We start from the raw sequence: 26,497 nt of genomic DNA on the forward strand, positions 1-26,497 counted from the left end.
GGACTTGGAAGATTCTTAGGTACAGCTAGGAACAGACTGGATAAAGGAGAAAAATAGATTTGAGATAGGAAAAAAAATCAGTTCAGTGGACAGGAATATGTCGATATTATGAGTTCACCAGCACAGACCTGACTGTGGATTTTGAGAACAAGGTTGAAGTCGGCTGTTTGGAGTCGGGGCACAATGAGGGTGGATAGATGGAGAGAAGGTCTCCAGATGAGTCTCCAGTGACAGCCCTGGAAATAATGGTTTGTTGTTTCATGTTGGGATCAGAGTTCAGAGGGACTCAGGAGCAAGTGATGAGTTGGCTTTCAACCTCTGTTTGGTAGAGGTTGGTACACCAAACAGAAACAGCACCACCATTTTCAACTGGCTTTATGACAATAGTCATACCATCACATTTGGCAATCATTTTACTAAGTAAGGCAGCAGACAAACTTAGTAAACCAAAGCAGATATCTGCAACTGAGGATCAAATAAGTGCCTCCTTCTTGACTGTAATTATTTATGAACCATACTTAAAATAGACTTCTAAGCGACATTTCAAATGGTCATGCGAAAAGATCAACATTAAAAGTATTGGTTAATTTTTGCCATCTCCCAGTTAGTCACAGGAAAGTTTTGGGATGGTATGAAATGTACTTTATCTGCAATGATACATATTTTAAATGTTCTGTCCACACTCACCTGTTGTACGAGTGATGTTTGTAATATTAAATGTGCCATTTTCAATCTGAATTTGAATGGGATTGAAACTTTCCAGAAGTAATTTGAGTGCTTGCTCAGTGAAATTTCCAGTTACGTTTAGTGCAATGTCCAGCTCATATTTACGTTGTTGGTTGACTGAAACATTAAATAAATCAATAATTAGTTCAATGCCAAAATAATTAATGGTAATAGATTATAGAATTTTTCAGCAAACAGTTAAGCCTGGTTATTAGCAGGGAAGGCAGTGGCTTGGTGGTATTGTCAATGAACTAGTATTCCGCACATCCAGGTTAATGCTCTGGGGACCTGGGTTCAAATCGCACCAAAGCAGATGGTGAAATAAAAAGAAAATCTGGAATTAAAAGTCTAACGATGACCAAGAAAACATTGCCAATTGTCGTAAAAGCCCATCTGGTTCACAAATGTCCTGTGGGAAGGAAATCTGTCATTCTTATCTGGTCTGGCTAGTAAGCTATTCTGTTCAAGAACAACGAGGGATGGGCAATAAATGCTGGCTGAGATCCCATGATTGAACTAAAAAAATATATATTATTGTAACAAAAACAAAACAGTAATGGAAATGATATCGGTAAAATCCATGAAGATTGGAAACAGCCTAATCTGGTGCTCATGCTTAAACAGGTGATAATAGAAACACTGGCAATTGAAAATAGAGGTAGGAGGCGGCCGTTCGGCCAATTCATTATGATATCGGTAACATCCATGAAGATTGGAAACAGCCTTATCTGGAGCTCATGCTTAAACAGATGATAATAGAAACACCTGCAATAGAAAATAGAGGTAAGAGGAGGCATTTCGGCCCTTTGAGTCTACTAGCCATTCATTCTCATCATGTCTGATCATCAAGTTCAATACTCTGATCCTGCCTTCTCCCCATAACCCTTGATCCCATTAGCCCAAGAGCTATATCTAATTCCTTCTTGAAAATACACAATGTTTTGGCCTTAACTACTTTCTGTGGTAGTGAATTCCACAGATTCAACACTCTGCGTGATGAAATTTCTCCTCACCTCTGTCCTACAAGGTTTACACCTTATCCTCAAACTATGACCCCTGGTTCTGGACCCCCCCCCCCCCCCCCCCCCCCCCCCCACACACACACCATCAGGAACATTCTTTCTCAATCTACCTGGTCTAATGCTGTTAGAATTTTGTAAATTTCTATGAGATGCCCTCTCACTCTTCTATACTCCAATGAATATAATTCCAACCGATTTAGTCTCTCCTCATATGACAGTTTTGCCATTCCAGGAATCAGCCTGGTAAACCTTTGCCACACTCCTTCCATAGCAAGAACATTCTTCCTCAAATGAGGACACCAGAACTGCACATAATACTCCAGGTGTGGCCTTACCAATGCCCTATATAATTGCAGTAAAACATCTCGATTCCCAGGCTCAAACTATCTGGCTATGAAGGCCAACATACCATTTGTCTTCTTTACTGTCTACTGTACCTGCAAGCTTACTTTCAGTGACTGATGCATGAGGATATCAAGGTCTTGCTGAGTATCCACATCTCTCAATTAACACCTTTTCAAATAATAATCTGCCTTCCTATTTTTGCTACCGAATCAGGTAACTTCACATTTATCCACATTATGTTGCCTCTACGATGCATGTGCCTACTCACTCAGCCTATCCACATCCCACTGAAGCATCTCTGCATCCTCTCCACAGCTCACCCTCCCAGCCAACTTTGTATCATCTGCAAATTTTGAGATAATACCTTTAGTTCCCTCGTCCAAATCATTAAAATATAATGTGAACAGTTGGGGTTCGAGCACAGATCCCTGCGGTATCCCACTAGTCACTGCCTGCCAATCAGAAAAAGACCCATTTATTCCAACCTTTTGTTTCCTGTCTGCTAACCAGCTATCTATCCATCTCAAGACACTATCCATAACTTTACATATTAATCTGCTATGTGAGACGTTGTTGAAAGCCTGAAAGTCTTCCTGGTCAACTCTACATCTTCAAAGAATTTTAGTACATTTGACAAGCATGATTTTCCTTTCATAAATTTATGCTGTCTGATTACACCACTGTTTTCCAAATGCTGTGCTATGAAATCATTCATAATGGACTCCAGCAACTTCCCTACTACCGATGTTAGGCCTAATAGTCTATAGTTCCCCGTTTTCTCTCTCCCTCCGTTTTGAATAGCAAGGTTACATTCGCTAACATCCAATCTGTAGGAACCATTCCAGAGTCTAAAGAATTTTGGAAAATTACCACTAATGGATCTACTATTTCTAGGTCCACTTCTTTAAGTACTCTGGGATAAAGATTATCAGGCCCTGGAGATTTGTCGGCCCTCAATTCCATTCATTTCCCCAAAACCATTTCTTTAATAATACTAATTTTCCTCAGCTCCTCACTAAAACTTTGTTTCTAAGAACATGTCTTTCTTTTTGAAGACAGAAGCAATGTTCAAATTGAGTTCCTCAGCCATTTATTTGGTCCCAGTTATGAATTCTCCCATTTCTGACTGCAAGTCGCCTACATTAGTTTATATTAATCTTTTTCTCTTTACATACCAAGAGAAACTTATACAGTCAGTTTTTATGATCCCCGCTAGTTACTTTCAAATTGTATTTTCCCCATCTTATTCAATCCCTTAGTCTGCCTTGATGAATTTTAAACAGTTCCCAATCCTCAGGTCCATTGCTTTTTCTTGCTAATTTGTATGCCTCTTCTTTGAATCAAATGCTATCTCTAACTTACCTTGCAAGCCAATGTTTGCCACAGTTCCCTTTTTACTCTTGTGGCAAACAAGAATAAACCCCTTTTGGATTTCACCTTGAATGCCTGCCATTACTTGTCCGCTGTCCTTCCTTTCAATAATGTTTTGCAGTCCATCATAGCCAACTCATGCCTCAAACCATCATAGTTACCTTTATTGATGTTCAGGACCTTGGTCTCAGAATCAACTACCTCACTATTGTTAGATGTATTAGATGCTGTGGTATGAAGAGGCAAGAGTTCAGCTTCTTTTTCACCAACATACCTTTAATGGTTCAAACTCACTCTGCACAGAACTCTGCAGATCACCAGATCCAGAGGCCACCTGAAGCCCCTTTACATATCAGTGTCAATCATTGAACACTTAACATAAATGAGACAATCATTGAACACTTAACATAAATGAAACAACTAATTTCAATGTCTCTTAACCCATTACTTAACAACTATTCACCTTGATAAAGACTTCTACTATATTATGGTCACTCATCCCCAAGGGTTTTCTCACAATTTGATTAAATATATCACTGGTGTAACAATTGTGCAATGATATGAAAATAAAAAAACAATAGACCTAAAATTCCACAGATACGGCAGTACGGTGCACTTCGGGAGCTGTGAGTGGGAGAAACTCGAGTGCAGTGCAGGAAGGTGAGTGCTATAAAAATCTATCTCTGGGATTCTAAGGCCTTCACCTCGGGAGTTGTGAGCGGGAGAGATTCAGAGGCCTTCAGTTTGGGAGCTGTGAGCGGGGGAGATTCAGAGCACAGTGTGGGAAGGTGAGTGATTCACTGAAACTGACATAGAGTTCTGATTGGGTTGGGTAAAATACCTGAAAAGTGATATCACTAGAAGGCTGTGATTTGATTGGCTAATGGGAAGCTGTGCAAAATTTGAAAATCCATTCAAATTACTGTTTATAAATTGCTTTGAGGCTGAGGTAATAAGGAGAAATGTTAAAGAAAGTTTAAATAAAAAAGTTTTTTTAAAATTAAAAACTAATGAAATAAAATAGAGCTGGAGGGTCAGGTTTTGTGTTATTCCTATATGGTGTGGGAGCTGGTGGACCCCATTGTGATTCCCAATAACCATGTCTTTGATAAGTGTTGGTTGCTTGAGGAACTCCGGCTCAGAGTTGATGAGCTGGATTCTGAGGTTCGGACACTACGACACATCAGGGAGGGAGAGAGGTACCTAGACATTGTGTTTTTGGAGGCAGTCGCGCCCCTTAGATTAAATACCTTGAATTCAGTCAGTGGTCAAGGACAGGCGGGTGTGGCTGTGAGTGAGGCAGGTGGAGGGATCCAGGAGGTAGGGTTGCAGGAACCGCAGCTCTTGACCTTGTCCAACAGGTTCGAGGTTTTTGCTCCCTGTGTGGATGAAATTGGGGATTGCAGGGAGGATGAGCAAATTGACCGGAGCACTGTGGTGCAGGGAGCCGTTCAAGTGTGGGGAAAGAAAATAAATGCAGTCGTAATTAGGTATGGTATAGTCAGTCACAAGGACATGGTCACTATTCTTTGTGACCAGGATCGAGAATCCTGAAAGTTGTGTTGCTTGCCTTGTGCTCAGGTTCGGGATATCTCATCTGGGTTGGGTTGCAGAGTAACTTGGAGTGGGAGGGTAAAGATCCAGTTGTTGTGGTCCACATAGGTACCAACGATATAGGTAGAACAAGGGCAGAGGTTCTGTTAAGGGAGTATGAACAGCTAGGAGCCAAATTAAAAAGCAGAATCAAAAAGGTAATAATCTCTACGTTACTGCCTAAACAATGGGCTAATTGGCATAGGATCAATAAGATTAAGGAGGTAAATGTGTGGCTCAAAGATTGGTGTGCGAGGAATAGTTTTGAATTGATGGGATATTGGCACCAGTACTGGGGAAGATGGGACCTGTTCCGATGGGACAATCTTCATCTGAATCATGCTGGAACCAGAATCCTGGCAAATCGCATAACTAGAGATGTAGATAGGACTTTAAACTAAATAGTGTGGGGAGGAGTGTTCAGTTCCTAGAATCATATAATTTACAGTGCAGAAGGAGGCCATTTAGCCCATTGAGTCTGCACCAGCCCTTGGAAAGAGCACCCTACCTAAGCCCACACCTCCACCCTATCCCTGTAACCCAGTAACCCCTCCCAACCTTTTTTTTGGACACTAAGAACAATTTATCATGGCCAATCCACCTAACCTGCACACCTTTGGACTGTGAGAAAAAACCGGAGAACCCGGAGGAAACCCACGCAGACACGGGGAGAACGTGCAGACTCCGCACAGACAGTGACCCAAGCCGGGAATCGAACCTGGGACCCTGGAGCTGTGAAGCAACTGTGCTAACAACTGTGCTACCCTGCCCCCCTAATTGTATGCAGAATTATAAAATCCAAGTTAAAGGGAGAAGATAGAAGTGCAAGTTAATGATGAGGACTTTAAACTAGTTAAAGGAGCCGAGGGCTCAGGAGAGGTTAGTAAAGTTTCCAGACCACGTAATAGAACAAAGAGTACAGAAGGTGGCAGGAATCTAACTTCACGCAAAGCAAAAAAGGTGACAAATATGAGGAGGGAGATGGTCAATGCAGGACTGAGGGTGTTGTACCTAAATGCACGCAGTATACTGGACAAGATAAATGAGTTTGTTGCGCACATTGAAATTGGCCAATACGATGTGGTGTGCATCACAGAGACGTGGCTGCAAGGGGATCAGGCTGGGATCTAAATATACAAGAATATGTCCTATCAAAAGGACAGGCAGATGGGCAAAGGGGGCAGGGTTGCACAGTTAGTAAAGAATTAAATTAAATCGATAGCAACATGCGATATAATGAAGGCATAGAATCTGTGTGGGTAGAATTTGGGAATTGCAAAGGTAAAAAGACGCTGATGGGACTTATGTACAGGCCCCCTAGCAGTAGTCAGGCTGTGGGGCAGAAAATAAATCAGGATTTAGAAAAGGCATTCAGAAAGGAAATCTTATAATAATCATGGGGGACTTCAATATGCACGTGAACTGGGAAAATCAAGTTGGTAGTGGATCCCAAGGAAAGGAATTTGTGGAATGTCGAAGAGATAGTTTTTTGGAACAGCTTGTGACAGAGCCTACGAGGGAATAGGCAATTCTAGATTTGATGATGTGTAATGAGGCAGACTTGATGATGGAACGTAAGGTGAAGGAACCCTTAGAGGGCTGTGACCATTATATGATAGAATTTACCCTGCAGTTTGAGAGGAATAAGCTGGAATTAGATGTAATCATATTACAATTAAATAAAGGTAACTACAAAGACATGAGAGGGGAACTGGCCAGAGTTGGACGAGGCATCCACGGCTGATGAGGGAAGTCAAGGACAGCATAAGAGCAAAAGAAAAAGCATACAAAGTGGCGAGGATTAGTGGGAAGCCAGAGGATTGGGAAGCCTTTAAAAGCGAGCAGAGGGCAACTAAAATAGCAATAAGGAGGGGGGAGGGGGGAGAAGATAAAATACAAGTGTAAGCTAGCTAGTAATATAAAAAAGATAGGATGAGTTTCAGGGAGAGGCAAGAGTAGATATTGGATCACTGGAAAATGAGGCTGGAGAAGTACTGTAGTAATAGGAAACAAAGAAATGGCAGAGGAACTGAATAGTTACTTTGCATCAGTTTTCATGGTGGAAGACATCATTAGGATTCCAGAACTCCACAAGAATCAGGGGGTAGAGGAAGCGTAGTGGCCATGACGAAGGAGAAGGGTCTGGGGAAATTGGATAAATTACCTGGACCGGGTGGACTACACCCCAGGGTTCTGATGGAGATAGCTGAGGAGATGTGGAGGCACTAATGGTGATTTTCAGGAAATTACTGGAGGCAGGGAGGATTCCAGAGGACTGTAAAATGGCTAATGTAACACCCTTACTGAAGAAGGGAGGGTGGCAGAAGACGGGAAATTGTGGCCGGTTAGCTTGACTTCGGTCATTGGTAAGGTTTTAAAGGTGAGATTGCGGAGTACTTGGCAGTGCATGATAAAATTGGGCTGAGTCAGCAAGGCTTCGTCAAGGGGAGGTCATGTCTGACAAATCTGTTAGAATTCTTTGAGAATGTAACAGGAAGTTAGACAAAAGAGAACCAGTGGATGTGATCTATTTAAATTTTCAGAAGGCCTTTGACAAGGTGTCGCATAGGAGACTGTTAAATAACTTAAGAACCCATGGTGTTAAGGGTAAGATACTGGTATGGATAGAGGATTAGCTGACTGGCAGAAAGCAGAGAGTGGGGATAAAGGGTTCTTTTCAGGATGGCAGACGGTGATTAGTGGCTGGTGCTGGGATCACAACTTTTCACAATATACATTAATGATCTGGAAGAAGGAACTGAAGGCACTGTTGCTAAGTTTACAGATGATACAAAGATATGCAGAGGGACAGATCGTATTGAGAAAGCAGGGGGCTGAAAAATGACTTGGACAGGGTGGGAGAGTGGGCAAAGGAGTGGCAGATAGAATACAATGTGGAAAAATGTGAAGTTATGCACTTTGGAAGGAGGAATGGAGGCATAGACTATTTTCCAAATGGCGAAAAGCTTAGGAAATCAGAAGCACAAAGGGATTGAGGAGTCCTTGTTCAAGATTCTCTTAAGGTTCAGTCGGCAGTTAAGAAGGCAAGTTAAACATTGGCTAGAATACAAGTCCAGGGATGTACTTCAGAGGTTGCATAAGGCTCTGGCCAGACTCCATTTGGAGTATTGTGAACAGTTTTGGACCCCATATCTAAGGAAGGATGTGCTGGCCTTGGAAAGGATCCAGAGGAGGTTCACAAGAATGATCCCTGGAATGAAGAGCTTGTCATATGTACTCATTGGAGTTTGGAAGGATGAGGGAGCACCTTTTTGGAGTTAACAGGATACTGCGTGGCCTGGATAGAGTGGATGTGGAGAGGATCTTTTCACTAGTCGGAAAAAATAGAATCAGAGGGTACAACCTCAGACTGAAGGGACGATCCTTTAAAACAGTGGTGGGGAGGAATTTCTTCAGCCAGAGTGTGGTGAATCTGTGGAACTCTTTGCTGCGGAAGGCTGTGGAGGCCAAATCACTGAGAGTTTTTAAGACAGAGATAGATAGGTTCTTGATTAATAAGGGGATCAGGGGTTACGGGGAGAAGGCAGGAGAATGGGGATGAGAAGAATAACAGCCATGACTGAATGGTGGAGCAGACTCGATGAGCCTAGTGGCCTAATTCTGCTCCTATATCTTATGGTCTTTTGATGGTTGTTACTTGATGCAGTCTTAACTAAAGGATGCTCCAGACTCTGAAATTAGTTCAACGTGTTTATTGAACTATTAACACAGTTCTCAAATGAGTTTGACTCTCTGCTAATCTAACTGTAATAGCTCAGTCTAACTGTGCCAGCTTGCCCTAAGTCACTTGCTGGGGTGTGATGCTGCTGATCAACCCTGTCTAACTCTCTAGATGTCTGTCTGTGGAAAGAGGCAGGGTGTGAGTGCCTCATCCCTTTTATAGTGTTTATGTCATGCCCCCTTGTGGTGATGCCACCTCTGAGTGTCCGACTGCCCTTTGGTTGTGTCCTATTCTGAGTGTTCATTGGTTGCATGTTTGCATATCATGACAGTGGTTAGCACTGCTGCCTCATGGTCCTGACCTGGGTTCGATCCTGACACCGGGTCATTGTCTGTGTGGAGTTTACACATTCTTCCCATGTCTGCGTGGGTCTCACCCCAATAACTCTAAAAGATATGCAGGGTAGGTGGATTTGCCATGCTAAATTGCCCCTTTATTGGAAAAAAAAATTGAGTACTCTAAATGTACTTTTTTTTTAAAGTTTCACATCTGCTTGCCTGACAGCAGAAGTGCAGTTCAGCAAAACTTCTAACTATGGCTGTGCCTAGTTATTGGCCGTATTTCAAATTGTTGAGGGCCAAGGGGAGGTCTCCTGCAACTGATAAAATGGTGGGAATAAAAGTTCTCCAACAGCATTGCCCTTTTTTTTTGCATGTATCAGGCTTCCTACAATCTTGGGGTCATCCAAAGGTCCAGTAATCTGCAGCAGACTAAGGTTCAACAAATGACTTATTACTGGCTCTATACGTCCTCAGAACAAATGTCACTGTGCTATATTATAAATCAAAGATCTACTTTCAACTGTGTTGGAAATACTCCATGAGGTGACTTTCATGATTTACACCTGGATGATAATCTGACAGAGTGGAGTTGCTGACCTTTAAGAACAAACAAAGATAGTGAACAACCGGTCTAGTTCAAAGGATTTCAATGAAAGGTTGACAACAATGACGATAGTTTTCTTCCTGGCCCATTGACATTCAGACTTTAGTTACCACCAATCACGTGTTGCTAGCCTCTCGGCTAATAAAACTGGAATAATAATATTACTTCAAAAATCAATTTGACAATTTAAAACAAATCCTAGTCTGCAGAAATTAAGTTTGGAAATCATTTCTGGATGTCACCTTCATGTTAAGGAACACCATCAGAAAGAAGTCCTAAAGTATCATACACACCTCTGTCTGTATCAATGGTGCCAAGGTGGAGATAGTTGACAGCTTCAAATTCCTAAGTGTGCACATCACCAACAATCTGTCCTGGTCCACACATGTCGGTACTACGACCAAGAAAGCACAAAAGCGCCTATACTTCCTCAGGAAACTAAGGAAATTCAGCATGTCCCCATTGACTTACCCATTTTTACTGAGGCACCATAGAAAGCATCCTTTCTGGCTGCATCACAGCCAGATATGGTAACTGCTCGGCCCAAGCCAGTAAGAAACTACAGAAAGTCGTAAACATATCCCAGTCAATTACATGAATCCACCTCCCATCCATTGACTCTGGCTACATTCTCCCACTGCCTTGTGAAAGCAGCATTGACAAAGACACCACCCACTCAAGGTTATTCTCTCTTCCAACCTCTTCCATTGGGCAGAAGATACAAAAGTCTGAGAACACACACAGTTTCAAAAATAGCTTCTTCCCGCTGTTACCAGATTCCTGAAATGACCCACTTATGGACTGAACTGATCTCATCACACATTTATATTACCGAGGAGGACTACATTTAGTATGCTTCACCCGATGCCTGTGAATATGTATTTACATTGAGTATTTATGTATGACCTATGTTTTTTCATGTATGGGACGATCTGTCTGGACAATTCTTTTCACTGTACCGTGGTACACATGACAATAAATCAAATCAAAATAATAACGTGCTAATCTCTTACCATTTCTTTTCTGCCTTTTGAGATGGATTTGAATATTACTGTCTTCCGTTAAGGAAATATCTTCTGTCTAAATGATAATAAATCGAGGTTATTGGATTGCACAGTTCAGTAAAAAATATTGCAAATTCACAATATTAACCAGTTCTTTAGAAGCAAGTGAAGGTATGTTTATGTTAGAATGTTGCCTCAGTTTGGTTCACACATCAATTTCAGAAAGTTTGTCCGATGAAATAATGACAATTCTGATTAATAAACTGAGTACAAATTTTATATTTTATCAGATTTGCACACATGACTGGTGCCAAACATTCTTGTGAAAACATCAATGATGTTCAGTTCTTTTTCTAATTTTCCACTTTTTCCTTTACAGATCCAATATTTTATCATCTATCTGTAAACATTTTTTAAGATAATGGACATTGGTAGAACTTCACTCTAGTGATATCAAACATATCATCTACAAAGATGACTAAAAAGTCTTAGCATGTGTCAGTATTTCCTCGACATTGTAGAAACGTAGATTTCTGGCTAACTATAACAAAGTCATGGTGGAATACATGGCCATAATTGTGGTGTACTGAAAATACTGCTGAGAAGGCAAGAATAGGTTGGAGGGTCCCCTTTCCTGTTTATTTTAAACTTCCTTCTCTATATCCGTCTGTTTCCACACATTGTCAAACACACATGGTATGTATTGATACATTATCGATGAGTTTGAGTGCATCCTGGAATTGTAAGGAGTAACAATTTGAAGTTAAATAAGATCTTTTAGGATTTTAAGCTGAGTAAGGTTTTTCGGCACCAAGATTTAAAGTCTCAAGTGTTACTTGTTGATTCCAGTGTATAAATATGCCAGGAGAATTGTTGGACTCTCGCCCTAACCCTTGCTTAGTTGTGCTTTCTCCTTGCGGCAAGTAAAATAAATTAACTGTTGATGTTAACCTGTATTTTGTTGTCTGAGCCTTACTTGGAGCTGAGTTTTCAACAGTCCCCTGGAGGTTCCATCGAGATTGCTTATCCGAGCCCTATGGGAGGGGACGAGAAAAAGTACTTGACGAAAGACTGAGGGGAAAAACATGAGCGGCTGCAAGTGCAAATTTAGACTTTTGGGATTTTCCCCGTCAGCCGAGTAGGGTTAAGTATATTCCGCTCAAGCTGGGTCAGATACTGCTATCTGTAAGACTCTATTCCAGGATGTGACTACCTATTGTCAAACATTTTTCTCTTTCAGACACTGAATAAGAGAACATGGTTTTGAAAACGCAGGTCCTGGTCATAAATTAACAGTTAAAAGGTGAAAGAAATGTCAGGGACGTAATAAAGGAAAAGTCTGTAAGGGGCGCCTGAAGACTGCCAAATGTGTTTGGAACAGTTATTAGGTCGGCAGTAGATGTATTAGAGAAGGGCATCAGGGATGCCTCCGAATTGTGGGAAAATTTTGTTTTTTGATAGAAGTATAAGTGGAATTAGGGACTCGGTCTATAGTGGCGTACAACATAGACTGATAATAACGTTTAGTTAAAGTATAAGTGTTTATGAGTTATGTTTATATAAGATGTGTATGTCTTCGAACTGTTATAATCTCTTGTAAATCATTACCATTAAACAACCTGGAACTGATAGGTAGTCACAAAGTGCTGACGAGGGGCTTTTCACAGTAACTTCATTGCAGTGCTAATGTAAACCTACTTGTGACAATAAAGGTTATTTATTTTTATTTATTTAAAATATATGGTTGACCGCCTTGCTGTAGGTCTGTGCCTCAACAATATCTCACACACCCAGACTGAGCCCGAATTAAGCGCCCAAATGGGTCACGTAACGGCGAGGTGAAGTGGGCATTGAGAACTCAGTTGGAATGGAAGGGTTGTGATAGCAGAGTTTTAAAGACTGCCTATCATTCCAGCTCATAAAAGATGGGTGCTAGAGCAAGTAAGACACCACCATAAGGCACACCAGCCTATTTTATGGTCCAAAAATTTAGTTCAGTCACCTATAGACCATTTAAAACAAATTGGGTAAAATGGACCAATAAGCCATTCCTTGCTGACGGGTCATTTAACATGGAAAGAATTTCGTGTCTCGAAGAATGCCCAATGAATAGAGACCCAGGGCATAAGGGGAAGATGAAAGTAAATTGGTCAGCGTTTGGAGATTGGAAAAAGGAATCTGAAAGAAGAATGGAAAAGAGTGTTGAGGCCATCAATACAGGCAAAGAAGATCTCAGAGGCCCTATGGACCTACCTAAATGAAGGCACACACAAATCAACCCAACACACCATGGTGGACAAAAGACTTGGGGTGGGATTCTCTGACCTCCGCCCCCCCCCCCCCCCCCGTGAATCCCGCCCTGCCGCCCTGACGCCGGTTGCCGTATTCCCCGGCACCATTTTTCGGGCGGGTCGGGATTCCCGCCACACCGGTCAGGGACCGTTGACAGCGACCCCCCGGCAATTCTCCGGGCCCCGATGGGCCGAGCGGCCAACCATTTTTGGCCAGCCCCACCGGCATGGGTTACTCAGGTCCCACACGACAGGACCTGGCAGGTGACCACCCTGCATGGCCGGTCCTCGGAAGGGGGGGGGGTGTGGGATCTAACCCTGGGGTGCAGGGCCCCCGCGGTGGTCTGGCCCGTGATCAGGACCCACCAATCTGCGGGTGGGCTTGTTCCACGGGGGCACTTCACTGCGCCGGCCCCTGTCGGGTTCTGCCATGGCCGGCGCGGAGAAGAGAACCTCCCGCGCATGCGCCAAAATTCGCCGGCCGTCTGGCGCATGCGCGGAATCACGTCGGCGGTTCCGCACATGCATGCGGTCACGCCGGCCCTTCGGCGCATGTGCAAACTCACGCCGTCACTGCGCCGCCGGCTGGAGCAGCGCCAACCCCTCCACCGTCCGCCTAGCCATGAAAATGCGGAGAATGCACTTTCAGAGGCTGTTGACGCTGGAGTGGTTGGCGCCGGTTCTCCTGCAGGCATGGGGACTTAGTCCCCAGAAGGGAGAATACCGGCCTCGGAGTCAGGATGCATTTTTAGCATTAAAACAGGCCCTGATCTCAGCACCCACTCTAGGACTCCCTGATTAGCCATTCAGTCTTTTCATGTACTGTGGCACTAACAATTGCACTCCAAGACGAGAGACATGTACAATCGAGGCTTTATTGGTGTGTGATGCTCTTCCTCCGGCTGTAACTATAGACTAGGGTCTGAGTGACTCACATGCATATTTATACACAAGCTCCCTGTGGGCGGAGCTACCCAGCAGGGGCTTCCCGGAGGAACCTGTATTACAGGTACAGCCATACATCCCCCTACTGCAAGTATGCATATCTACAGCAGTTATCACCACATTCGCCCCCTGTAAAAACTGAGTCCGGCGGGGGTGACATGTAACTATAATACAAAGAATGATATTTTAACAAAAGGGTTCAAACAAAGAAAACCAAGAGTCGATCCGGTTAGCAGGTTACAGGTTGAGCCGAATCGGCGATTGAATGTTCCGCTGTGATCGGCGTAGCTGTGGTGGCGAATTCGGCTCAGGCGGAGATGGCAACTATGGTGCAGGTGCTGGCGGTGTTGGTGCTGGCGGGATGACTCCGAGAGCGAGCCAAAATCTTCCGTGTCCTCCAGTGTGGGCAGGGGGACAAGTGATGGACCTGGTGGGGACGGATACGGGGGCGCCGGGGAAAAGGATGGTGGTGCGGGGGGGAAAAGGGGCATGGGCATGGGATCGGCACCTGAGGGAGCCAGGTCCTGAAGCGAGACTGTGTCCTGGCGGCCATCGGGAACTCCACGTAGGCATACTGAGGGTTGGCGTGGAGAAGGCGTACTTTGTCCACCAGGGGTTCTGCCTTGTCGTGCCGGACATGCCTACGGAGCAGGACTGGGCCGGAGTCGTGAGCCAAGTCGGGAGCAACACCCCGGATGTAGACTTCCTAGGGAAGGCAAAAACACGTTCATGGGGTGTACTGTTAGTTGCGGTGCACAGTAGTGACCGAATGAAATGGAGCGCGTCAGGGAGGACCTACTGCCAGCGAGCGGCTGGGAGGTTCCTGGACCGTAGGGCCAGCTGGACGGCCCTCCATACCGTCCCATTCTCCCTCTCTACTCGCCCGTTTCCCCGGGGGTTGTAGCTAGCCGTCCTGCTGGAGACGATACCCCTGCTGAGCAGGAAATGATGCAGCTCATCACTCATGAATGAGGATCCCCTGTCACTGTGGATGTAGTCGGGGAAACCAAACAGGGCGAAAATGGAATCCAGGGCCTTGATGACGGTGGCAGACGTCATATCCGGGCATGGGATGGTGAAGGGGAACCTAGAAAATTCATCGACCACACTAAGGATGTAGATGTTGCGGTCGGTGTAGGGGAGGGGCCCTTTGTTGTCCATGCTGAGGCGTTCAAAGGGGCGGGACGCTTTCACCAGACGTGCGCGATCTGGCCGGTAGAAGTGCGGTTTGCACTCGGCACAGACCTGGCAGTCTCTGGTGACTGCCCGTACTTCCTCGACGGAGTAGGGCAGATTGCGGGCTTTGATCAGATGGTACAAGCGAGTGACCCCCGGATGGCAAAGGCTCTCGTGCAAGGCACGGAGCTGGTTCACTTGTGCGCTGGCACATGTACCTCGGGAGAGGGCATCTGGAGGCTCGTTGAGCTTGACGGGACGATACAAGATCTCGTAGTTAAAGGTGGAGAGCTCGATTCTCCACCGCAAGATTTTGTCATTCTTGATCTTGCCCCGCTGCGCGTTGTTAAACATGAAGGATACCGACCGTTGGTCAGTGAGGAGAGTGAATCTCCTGCCGGCCAGGTAATGCCTCCAGTGCTGCACCGCTTCAACGATTGCCTGAGCCTCCTTTTCAACAGAGGAATATCGAATTTCGGAGGCGTGGAGGGTGCGCCACAATATTGGTTGATCAGCAGAACCACTGGGAATGCTGGGTGCTGCTGAGGAAGATATGGGAGTGTGAGGGCACCTCAAAATGGGTGTGCTTTTCAACGAAGACTATGTAATAGTAGTGGGAGGATGTAACCTTTATATAAACTGGGATAATCTAATTGGCAAGGATGGTCAAAACGGTGAGTTTGTAGAATATTTTCATGACAATTTCCTGAAGAAAAACATTGTGAAACAGATTTGTGAAAAAGCTATTGTTGATACAGTATTGTGCAACAAGGATGGCCCCAATGAAATCAACGCAGGAGGGAATGAGAATTGCTCTCGATTCATGTAGGCAGAAAGCTGGTTCATTAGCATATCCTGAATTATTCCAGAACTGGCGGGCCCAACAGGAAAGCAAACCACAGGCAATTCGACCCGCCGTCAACGCTAGGGGTGTGAAGGGCAGCAAGATGGCACAGTAGGTTAGCCCTGCAGCCTCACGATGCCGAGATCCCAGGTTCAATCCCTGCTCCAGGTCACAGTCCGTGTGGAGTTTGCATATTCTCCCCGTGTTTGCTTGGGTTTCGCCCCCACAACCCAAAGATGTGCAGGGCAGGTGGACTGGCCACACTAAATTGCCCCTTAATTGGAAAATATTAATTGAGTACTCACATTTTCATTAAAAAAAATATTAGGTGTATGATTCTCTGACCTCGTTGCACTCTTGCTCGAGCTAAACGAGGCGGGAGAGGCTGAAAATGACAATCGCGGTAGGCACTAAAGAGTTTGCGATGCAACCGACCCGCTCCTGTAGGCAAAATCAGGATCACGCCGTAGCGTGGCGAGAAACCGGTTATCACCACTTAAGCCCTATTTTCATACAATTAACGGGGGTTGCCACATATCCAACGGCCTCCTGTCATTCACCGGCCTCCCCAGCAATTGATCACATCCGCGCTGATTACACTCCTTTTTTAAAAAGTGATTCTGGTTCAGATACCTTGACCGCTCCGGCGGTGCCCTGCAGTACACCCACAAGAGGGTCGCCCGATTTATGGTGGTCTGCTATGTCCTCCACAACTAGCACAGCGACGGGTGATGTGCTGGAGATGGGGGATGAGGAACATGTGCCCACCTCCGAGGAGGAGGACGAGGATGATGAGGGAACGCTGGACCAGTGGGGCTGGAGGATGATCGCGGGGATGAACCGGAGGAGCAGGACAGGTGGCAGCTTACATAGATTACATAGAATTTACAGAGCAGAAGGAGGCCATTCGGCCCATCGAGTCTGCACCGGCTCCTGGAAAGAGCACCCTACCCAAGGTTAACCCTTTCCCCATAACCCAGTAACCCCACCCAACACTAAGGGCAATTTGGGACACTAAGGGCAATTTATCACGACCAATCCACCTAACCTGCACATCTTTGAACTGTGGGAGGAATCCGGAGCACCCGGAGGAAACCCACGCACACACGGGGAGGATGTGCAGACTCCGCACAGACAGTGACCCAAGCCGGAATCAAACCTGGGACCCTGGAGCTGTGAAGCGATTGTGCTAACCACAATGCTACCGTGCTGCCCAAGCTGCAAGGGTCTGGCAAGCCTGGAAGGCCCTCATACTCGCCCGTTTCACTTAGGAAGTGGCCTGGTCAATCATTGCTACATTCCCCATATCCCTCTCCCCATTTCGCACCCTCCCAGGGTATGTGTCACATTGCTCCAGGTTGCTGGGTCTGTGTCAGCACCATCAGTGGGTCACTGTCAAGGGCTGGGGAGGGGGTGGGGGTGATGATAACCCGCAGGTAGCTGAACACTGGTGCTCCTCAAATAGGCCAGGCATTTTCAAAGTAGGGGTTGCAACCAGCGCGTGGGTGTCGGGAGGGTCGCGGAGCCATCCATCACAGCGCATGATTCAGGTGCAAACCAGCAGCAGCCAGCTTTCAAAAATGCAGACTGCGAGTGGCTTTAAAAATGCCGGCCGCAACCGGCTTTAAAAATGCGATCAAACTGCGCGTGCATGCCCGCTCTTCAGTGCCATGCCCAGAGCCCAGAGAGAAACGTCGCCTCCTCCTGATGTCAGCACGCTGACCCAGGAGAAGATTCTTTTTTGAATTCAATGCAGTCTTCCTGCCTGAAGCAGGTCACGCGCCCCGAACACTGAAATCACATCCTCTGGGCGCGATTGCAATTCCTCCATTTTGTCAGCAGCAAACAAGCAACAGGCCTGAAAAATTCAAATTGGATCATTTTGAAGTAAGGAAGAGAGGGCGAGAGACACAAACAGGCCAGGATCTCACAACTATACCTGCTGGAGAGAGTGTCAGGAGAATCCACAGCAGGACAAAGCAGTGCTGTGGGAGCTCCAGGGCCTCTGGTGAACAGCCCATTAAGAAGAAGCTGAAATCACGCACACAGCAGTATAAAGATGATTTTTTAAGGTATGGATTTATTAATTGTGCCAATGCAAATCAGGATGCAAGGCCCATGTGCATTATATACAGGGAAGTGCTGGCAAATTAAAGTTTAAAACCCTCAAAACTTCAAAGGCATTTGAAGACTAAGCATGGCGACTTTCAGGACAAACCTCTTGATTTTTTTTTAAAGGATGCAATGAGAACGTTAACATCAGGTGAAGTCTTCAGCAGAAATGTTACATTGAACAACAAAGTACAATTAGCCTCTTACATGGTAGCTTACCGTGTAGCTGAAGAAAAAATACCCCACATTGTAGCAGAGATTAATTATCCCTGCAGCATTAGACATAGTTTGTAAGGTTATGGATGAGACGTTAGTTGAAAAAGAGAAACGCATCCACTTAGTGATAACACAGTGACTTGCTAAATTTGAGATATTGCTGAGAATTTAGAAGCCCAACTTATTTCTCGTTTAAAATCAGTGCAGGAGTTCTCAATACAACTGGATGGAAGTACTGAGGTTTCAGATTGTGCAACCTTGCTAATTTACGTTAGGCATGTTTGGCACAATAAATGTGTTGAGGATTTGCCGTGCTACCTGACTTTACACAACCCACATGACTGGCGCAGCGATTTTTGCAGCATTGAATATGTTTGGAGTTGAAAAGTACAGAAGCTGTGAATGGACTGGCAAGCCTTATTCAGTCACATCTGGCTGAGCTGAGCAACAATTTCGGTGGCTACTTTCCAGAGGAGAAGTTTAAGATTTTGAGTGGGAAGAGGTGAGTGAAAAATCCTTTTGAGTTTGAGACCCCAGAATCAGTTGTTAACTTGCAGCTGACTCCAAATGAAGAAACTGAACTTCTGCGCCTCAGCTGTGACAGCACATTAAAAACACAGCACAAGTTAAAGAGACTGTCAACATTGTGGAGTAGCCCCTCCGAGGAGTACCCGGATCCGAGTAAAACAAGCATTTTGTTGCTCTTGCCCTTCACAATAACCCACATGTGCGAGGTTGGATTTTCTGTCCTCACAAAGGTGAAGACGTCACAAAGGAACCGGTTGAATCCTGCACCTAATATGGACATAGCCCTCTCTTCCTGTGAACCTGATTGGAATGAGATTGTGAAGACCAACCAGGCTCACCTCTCACATTCAAGGTAAGAGAAAATGGTGGGTCGCGAATGTCGGCTGGCATGGGTCGTGAAGGTCGGCCAACGTGGGTCGCAAAGGTCGGCTGCCATGGGTCCCAAAGGATGGCCTGTTGGTAAAAATGGGTCCCAGGCAAAAAAGTTTGAAAAACACTGATCTGTGCGATAGTCTGACCCCTGCCTTCTTCTGAGTGCTCACTTACACCTATCACCTGCATGGGATGTGTCAGAGTGCAGGGGTTTGGGGGGGGGGGGGGGGGGGGGGGCACTCATTGCGAAAGAAAATGACAGAGGCGTCATACTGTTTGTGATGAAGGATTCTTAATGTTTCACACGTGTCCAACAACACCCCTCTCTCCCAATGGTGCCACCCCACTCTGCCCGCCACACCCCCAACCCACCCTCACTCCCCAGTGCCCTCAGTGATCCTTAATGTGCTTAGCCTTCCCTGTTTTACAACTCCGTCGAAGTGTGTCCCCAGGATGCACATCAGTGGAGGCAGCCAGCTGCTTACCATGTCCCAAGGGCATTGATGCCCCTGGCAAGTGTCCTCCGGGGGGGGGAGGCTCTGGGGCCAAAGGCCCCGGCTCCCTTGTCGGTGGCCACCCTGTCCTATATGCTGACCTCATCAGAAGGGGGAACTTGCGGGAGCTGGTAACCACCTTCCCCACTCCATGGGACAAGTCTGGGTTGGCACCCAGCTCCCCTGCCTCAGGCGAGGGCCCCAGGGTTCATCTCGGGATGGAGGAGCAGCTGGTTCGAGCCCCAGTTCCCCCGGCATCATCTGACTCTGCCAGCCCTGGCGGCTCCCAGATGTCTTCACCATGGTGTCAACGCCCTTGGCGATGCTCCTCGGTTATTGGGCCATGCTCTGCAGCACCACAGAAATCCCCACCTGTGACTGGAACAAGCTCCACAAGGTCTCAGCCATTCCCATTTTACAGTGGGACATGCCCTCAGCACCCCATCAAAGTCAGCCAAGTACTGGGCCATGTCCTCCAGTTAGGTGGACATTCTGCCAAGGCCCTCAACCACGGCCGCCACCACCTGCGCAATGCCTTGGACACCTCCACTAATGTTGCTGACGTTGTGCACCAGGCTCTTCACTGCGCTTGCCACCCTAGCCTCGATGACATGTATTGCCGGCAACATCTCCTGCGCCCGTAGTCTCTGGGACTCCTTCAATCGACTTGGACCTGCTGGAGTGTCGCTGACATCGCCCTCTGAAAGTCCTAGCCTCTCCCTAATGTCTCCGTCATCTCCAGGATAGCATGTTCCATAGGCTCAGCATCTGGCTGGGCCAACTGGGTCCTGGTATCCAGCCGAACTCTGACTGCTGTCTCAGCTGGGCATAACTGCCTCCACCTGATGTACATCAGCAGCAGTGCGGTGCTCACCAGATTGTGCCCCAGAAGCCTGACCAATTACATTGCCCACCAAGGCGTACGTTTCTGCGCTGGAGGAGGGTGGGGATGACAGCTGTGACGCATTAATCGTGGCATCCTCATTGCTCTCTTCTGAGATGGTCTCATCGGAGGCAGGGGAGGGGACCACCACAGATGGGCCGATGTCATCGCCTGGATGACCTGCGGGAGAATGAGCATGTCATCAGTGAGACTCATTTAGTAATGTATTAACACCTCATGTGTGACCGGTCCTTCGGGTGGGGCCCGGTGTATCCTCACCTCTGCGGCATGAGCCAACCTCCACATATCCTATCAAGTCATCCAGGACAGTCTTGTGTAAGACCAGGGCCTACAGATAAGTCCCTATCTGAATTGTGATCCTCGCTGAAGTTATTGTTGGAATGAGACAGAAAGTCTGTGGATTCCTAAATCCATAAAGGGATTAGAGAAAGATGGTTGAAAATATCTGTCACACCATTGTACATATTAAGGAATCTCTACTGACATGGCTGTATCTTTAACTTTAAGATTTGCCTGTGCAAAGTGGCAAATATCATCAAATAACTGAAGGTACATAGCATGATTTCTATTGGTTGGAGGAAGTTCTGTCAGATCTTTTTAAAAATCCATTTACGGGATGTATGCATCGCTGGTCAGGGCAGCATTTATTGCCCATCCCTAGTTGCCCTTCAGAATGTGGTGGTGAGTTGCTTTCTTGACCGCTGCAGTCCTTGAGGTGTAGGTACACCCACTATGCTGTTAGGGAGTGAGTTCCATATATTTTGCCTGGCACTTGGCACGAATGTAAGTTATCACTTGTCAGCCCAAGCCTGGATATTGTCTAGGTCTTGCTCCATTTGTACATGGACTGCTTCATTATCTGAGGAGTCATGAATAGTGCTGAACATTGTGCAGTCAATTTCAAGCATTCCCACTTCTGACCTTATGATGGAAGGCAGGTCATTGATGAAGCAGCTGAAGATGGTTGGGCCTAGGACACTACCCTGAGGAACTCTTAGAGTGATGTCCTGGAGCAGAGATGATTGACCTCTAACCACCACAACAATCTTCCTTTGTGCCCAACCAACAGAGAGTTTTCCCCCTGATTCCCATTGACTCAAGTTTAGCTAGGACTCCTTGATGCCATATTCGGTCAAATGCTGTCTTGATATTAAGAGCAGTCACTCTCAACTCACCTCAGCCGTTCAGCTCTTTGTCCATGTTTGAACCAAGGCTGTAATGAGGTCAGGAGCTGAGTGACCCTGGCGGAACCTAAACTGAATGTCCACGAGCAGGTCTTTGCCGAGTAAGTGCCGCTTGGTGGCACTGTTAATAACATCTTCCATCACTTTGCTGGATGGCAGCACGGTAGCACAGTGGGAAGCACAGTTGCTTCACAGATCCAGGGTCTCAAGTTCAATTCCCAGCTTGGGTCACTGGAGTCTGCACATTCTCCCCGTGTCTGCGTGGGTTTCCTCTGGGTGCTCCTCGGACTTTCCTCCCACAGTCCAAAGATGTGCAGGTTAGGTGGATTGGCTATGCTAAATTGCCCTTAGCATCCAAAAAGGTTTGGATGGGTTACTGGGTTACAGGGATACGGTGGAGGTGTGCACTTGGGTAGGGTGCTCTTTCCAAGGGCCAGTGCAGAGTTGATGGGTTGACTGGCCTCCTTCTGGACTGTATTTTCTATGATTTTCTATGGAGGGTAGACTGATAGGGCAGTAATTGGCTGGGTTAGATGGACACACCTGAGCAATTTTCCACATTGCTGGTAGATGCCAGTGCCGCAGTTGTACTGGAACAGCTTGGCTCGGAGTGCAGCAATTTCTGGAGCACAAGTCTTCAGTACTATTGATGGAATATTATCAGGACCCATGGCCTTTGCAGTATCCAGTGCCTTCAGCCGTTTCTTGATATCATGCGGAGTGAATCGTACTGGTTGAAGACTGATGTTGGAGACCTCTGGAGGAAACCAAGATGGTTCATCCACTCAGCACTTCTGGCTGAAGATTGTTGTGAATCACTCAGCCTTGTCTTTTGCACATATGTGATGGGCTTCTCCATCATTAAGGATGGGGATATTTAATCAGCCTCCTCCTCCAGTGAATTGTTTAATAGTCCAGCTCTATTCATGGCTGGATGTGGCAGGACTGCAGAGCTTGGATCAGATGTGTTGGTTGGGCATCACTTTGCTCTGTCTATTACTTGCTGCGTACGCTGTTTGGCATACAAGTAGTCCTGTGTTGTAGCTTCACTAGGTTGATACCTCATTTTTTGGTATGCCTGACCTGAGTAAGAGCAGAGTTAGAAAGTACGTTGCAAATCTTGAATTTTAGTTGCTTTACTTTCTGTTACACACAATTTATAGAAGGTAGTTACTCACCAGAAGAGGAGAATTTGAACTACGTGGTGGACCAACTTCAACTTCTGCACATTGCGAGATCAGCAACAGCAACAGGCAGTGTATCATAATCTTATATCGAGCCATCATGACAAATATCTAAATTCATAGAAGTATTGATAAAACTGGAAAAAGGATAAATATGTGATTAAAAAACAGCAGTAAACCAAATCTGAAATACAAACAGAAAATGGTGGAAAGACTCAGCAACTCTGACAGACTCTGTGGAGAGAGAGTTACCATTTCAGATCGAGGAGCTATCATCGGAACAGATTTTCCAGTTCTAAAGAAGGTTCATTGAACTGACACACTAATTCTGGGTGGATTTCTCCCATTCCCCACGGAATACAGCACAAAACATCCAGTTGCATAATTAATGTAGTTGGGGCCGGTGAATATGGCATTTTCTCCAGCCTGCCTCCACCGGGAAACACTCCACATTCCGCCCCGCAACAGGAATTAGTCCCAGAGTGGGAGAATTCCGCTCTCTGTTTTTCTCCCAAAGTTTCTGCAAGGTTTTCTACTTTTATTATAGCAGTATTGTCTGCTTTGTTAATACATTTTCAATGGAGATATGATTCAAAACCTCCAACAGTGTGCAGTCAGGCTGCAATGACATTCCAAGTGCATTTAACTTGGAGTTTCACTTGTGATCATGATGGGGGCAATGAGGTGCTGAAGTGATGTGATGGGGGCCAGTCTCATGAATTTCACAGTTATGTCTCCCATATTTCTCCTCCCTCCAGATTGCAACATTGTCCCAGATTATCCCAATCCGACAGCTCGTTTGCTCAGTTTCTTTTTTAAATTGTTTCATTGAGTTTTTGGTATATAAAACAAATATAAATATGAACAAACATTAGGAGATAAAAAAAGAGAAAATAAAAAGTCAAACTAAAACTATTTACACACAGGTCAGCTTCAATGGGCAGCATGGTAGCATGGTGGTTAGCATAAATGCTTCACAGCTCCAGGGTCCCAGGTTCGATTCCCGGCTGGGTCACTGTCTGTGCAGAGTCTGCACGTCCTCCCCATGTGTGCGTGGGTTTCCTCCGGGTGCTCCGGTTTCCTCCCACAGTCCAAAGATGTGCGGGTTAGGTGGATTGGCCATGCTAAATTGACCGTAGTGTCCTAAAAAGTAAGGTTAAGGGGGAGGGGTTGTTGGGTTACGGGTATAGGGTGGATACGTGGGTTTGAGTAGAGTGATCATTGCTCGGCACAACATTGAGGGCCAAAGGGCCTGTTCTGTGCTGTACTGTTCTAAGTTCTAAGTCTAAATTATCTATATACATACAAAGTAGTTTCCCTTTTTTGCCTCCTTACAGTGTTTGCAGTGGCGACTGTGGTTCCTGCTTTTCACTCACCACTGGTTTTCTCTTTTGTTTGGTTCCCTTTGGTTCAGGTTGTTGTCGTGTTATTCATCCTGGGGTAACATGGACTGCAACATGATGCAGGTGGACTATAAAGCATACACCAAACGTAGGCATTGGTTCAATACGATTTATTGAACTTCTGTAACAATGCACACAGCTGGCTGTGGGTTGACTCTCTACTACTCTAAATAAACTAACTCTAACTATCTCAACCAGGCTAGCTCTGATCCATGTGCAGAAGGCGCTGACTGATATGTACACCCTGACTGTCACTACAGTTGTCAACAGTGGAAAGAGGCTGAGTGTTGATGCTTCGTGTGTTTTATAGTTGGAAGCCCCCTCTGGTGTTCTGTCTGGTGATTGGTTGTGTTTTGTCCTGTATGTTGATTGGCTCACCTAGGTGTCTGTCACTGCCTGCTTTTACCTCATGATGTGCATGGGTGCATATTATGATACACAGTTGTTGCACCTGAGCGCCCCCCCCCCCCCCCCCCCCCCACCCAACCAGCCTTGAACCCATTCTTCTTTAGTTGGGCTTAGTTGAGTTCCATGTTTCCCTGCCCCCCTCCCCCACATTCCCTCTCCCTCTGCCCCCCCCCCTTTTGCTGTGTCATTGCTACCCTGTCCTCTTCTTTGGCTTTGGCTATCTGTTGATCACAAACAGGTCGTGGAACAACCAAATGAATGGCTCCTACGTTTTATGGAAGCCTTCTTCCGACCCTCGGGTGGCAAATTAAATTTTTTCCATTTGGAGAAATTTCGACAGGTCGACAGTCAATCTGCAGCTTTGGGTGGTGCTGCTGATGGCCAGCCAAGCAGGATTCACCAGCAGGCGATTAGGAAGGCAAAGGCAAGGGTGTCGGCCCTCCTCCCCATGAAGAGATCTGGCTGTTCTGATACCCCAAAGACTGCCACTCCTGGGCACGGCTCCACCCTCATCCCCACTACATTGGACATTGCCTCGAAGAAGGTAGCCCAAAACCCAACGAGTCAGGGTCAAGACCAGAATATATGGCCGTGGTTTGCCGGGCCGCGTTGGCACCGTTCGGATCTATCCTCCACCTCCGGGAAGAACCTGCTCATTCGGGTTCTGGTTAACTGGGCTCTGTGAACCACTTTTAGCCTGAGCTTTATGCATGTGAACTTGAGCCTGTGCAGTGCTTCGCTCCAGGGTCCACACCCTATTTCAAACCCCAAGTCTTCTTTGCACTTCTCCCTCATCTCGTCCAGTTAGGGTCTTGGAATCCCTTAGAAGTTGCCCGTACAGGCCCACACAGTTCCCTTTCCCCAAGCTGTCCACATCCAACAGGTCCTCTAACAGTGACTGTCGTGATGGTCGCAGGTACATTCTTGTTTTCCTTCTCAAGAAGTTTTTGATTTGTAAGTACCTATGTTCATTTCCCTCCCACCAGCTGGAATATGTCTGTCAGCTCTTCGAGCATTGTTGACCTGTTGTTGATGTAAAAGTCCCTAACTGGCAGCGCTCTCCATCCTGTCTCCACCTTTTGAAGATGGCGTCCATAGTTGCTGGCGTGGACTTCTGGTTGTTGCAAATGAGGGCTTTGTCGGACACTTTGGTTAACTCCAAATGCTGTCACAGTTGGTTCCACGACTGGAGTGTTGCTACCACCACTGGGCTTGTTGACTATTTATTGGGTAGGGATGGGAGTGCCACCGTGGCTTGGGGCCGAAGGAAGGTTTCTCTGCAGGAGCCTCCCTCCATAAGCACCCACTCGGCTTCTGGCTCCTTTATCGATCCCTTTACTATCTCTGTGGTCGCTAATGTGTTGGGTAAGCTGGGTCTACGTGGACTGCGCTTGGTGCAGTAGAGAGAGAGGCAGGCTTCTAACACTTGCAAAGATGTAACACGATATTACTGAACAACTAACTATAATACATGCTTAACTGTGGGTTGACACTATGCTGACTTGACTGGAGACCTGAGGCTAACCTGAGGCTAACTTGACCAGACTAACTGACTACCACATGGTGTTTGTTCTAGTTGCTGCTCATGAGCTCTGACTATCTCAGAGGCTGGATCCCTAGAGAGCGGGAGAAATGGTGCCCTCTGGCTTTATAGTGGTCATGTCCTGTCTGGTGATTGGCTGCAGTGTTCTGGGTGCTCACTGGTCACCCTGTGTGTCAATCACTGCCTGGATGTATATTATGCCGCT

The 26,497-nt window shown here is 46.2% G+C and overlaps 1 protein-coding gene across 2 annotated transcripts in view; it reads right to left on the reverse strand.

Annotated features, from left to right (window-relative positions):
* LOC119967386 (adhesion G protein-coupled receptor F5-like) overlaps positions 1-26,497 on the reverse strand; it is a 157,695-nt gene that overhangs the window by 115,545 nt on the left and 15,653 nt on the right. For both annotated transcript variants that reach the window (XM_038799884.1, XM_038799885.1), the window contains exons 2-4: positions 22,933-23,075; positions 10,698-10,764; positions 688-843 (exon numbers count right to left, since the gene is read on the reverse strand). In XM_038799884.1, coding sequence (XP_038655812.1) covers positions 688-843; positions 10,698-10,764; positions 22,933-23,040 — 331 coding nt within the window. In that variant the 5' untranslated portion in view covers positions 23,041-23,075. The remainder of the gene's footprint in view (positions 1-687; positions 844-10,697; positions 10,765-22,932; positions 23,076-26,497) is intronic.

The sequence above is a fragment of the Scyliorhinus canicula genome, chromosome 6 (assembly GCF_902713615.1).
Source record: "Scyliorhinus canicula chromosome 6, sScyCan1.1, whole genome shotgun sequence".
In the NCBI taxonomy this organism is placed as follows: Eukaryota; Metazoa; Chordata; class Chondrichthyes; order Carcharhiniformes; family Scyliorhinidae; genus Scyliorhinus; species Scyliorhinus canicula.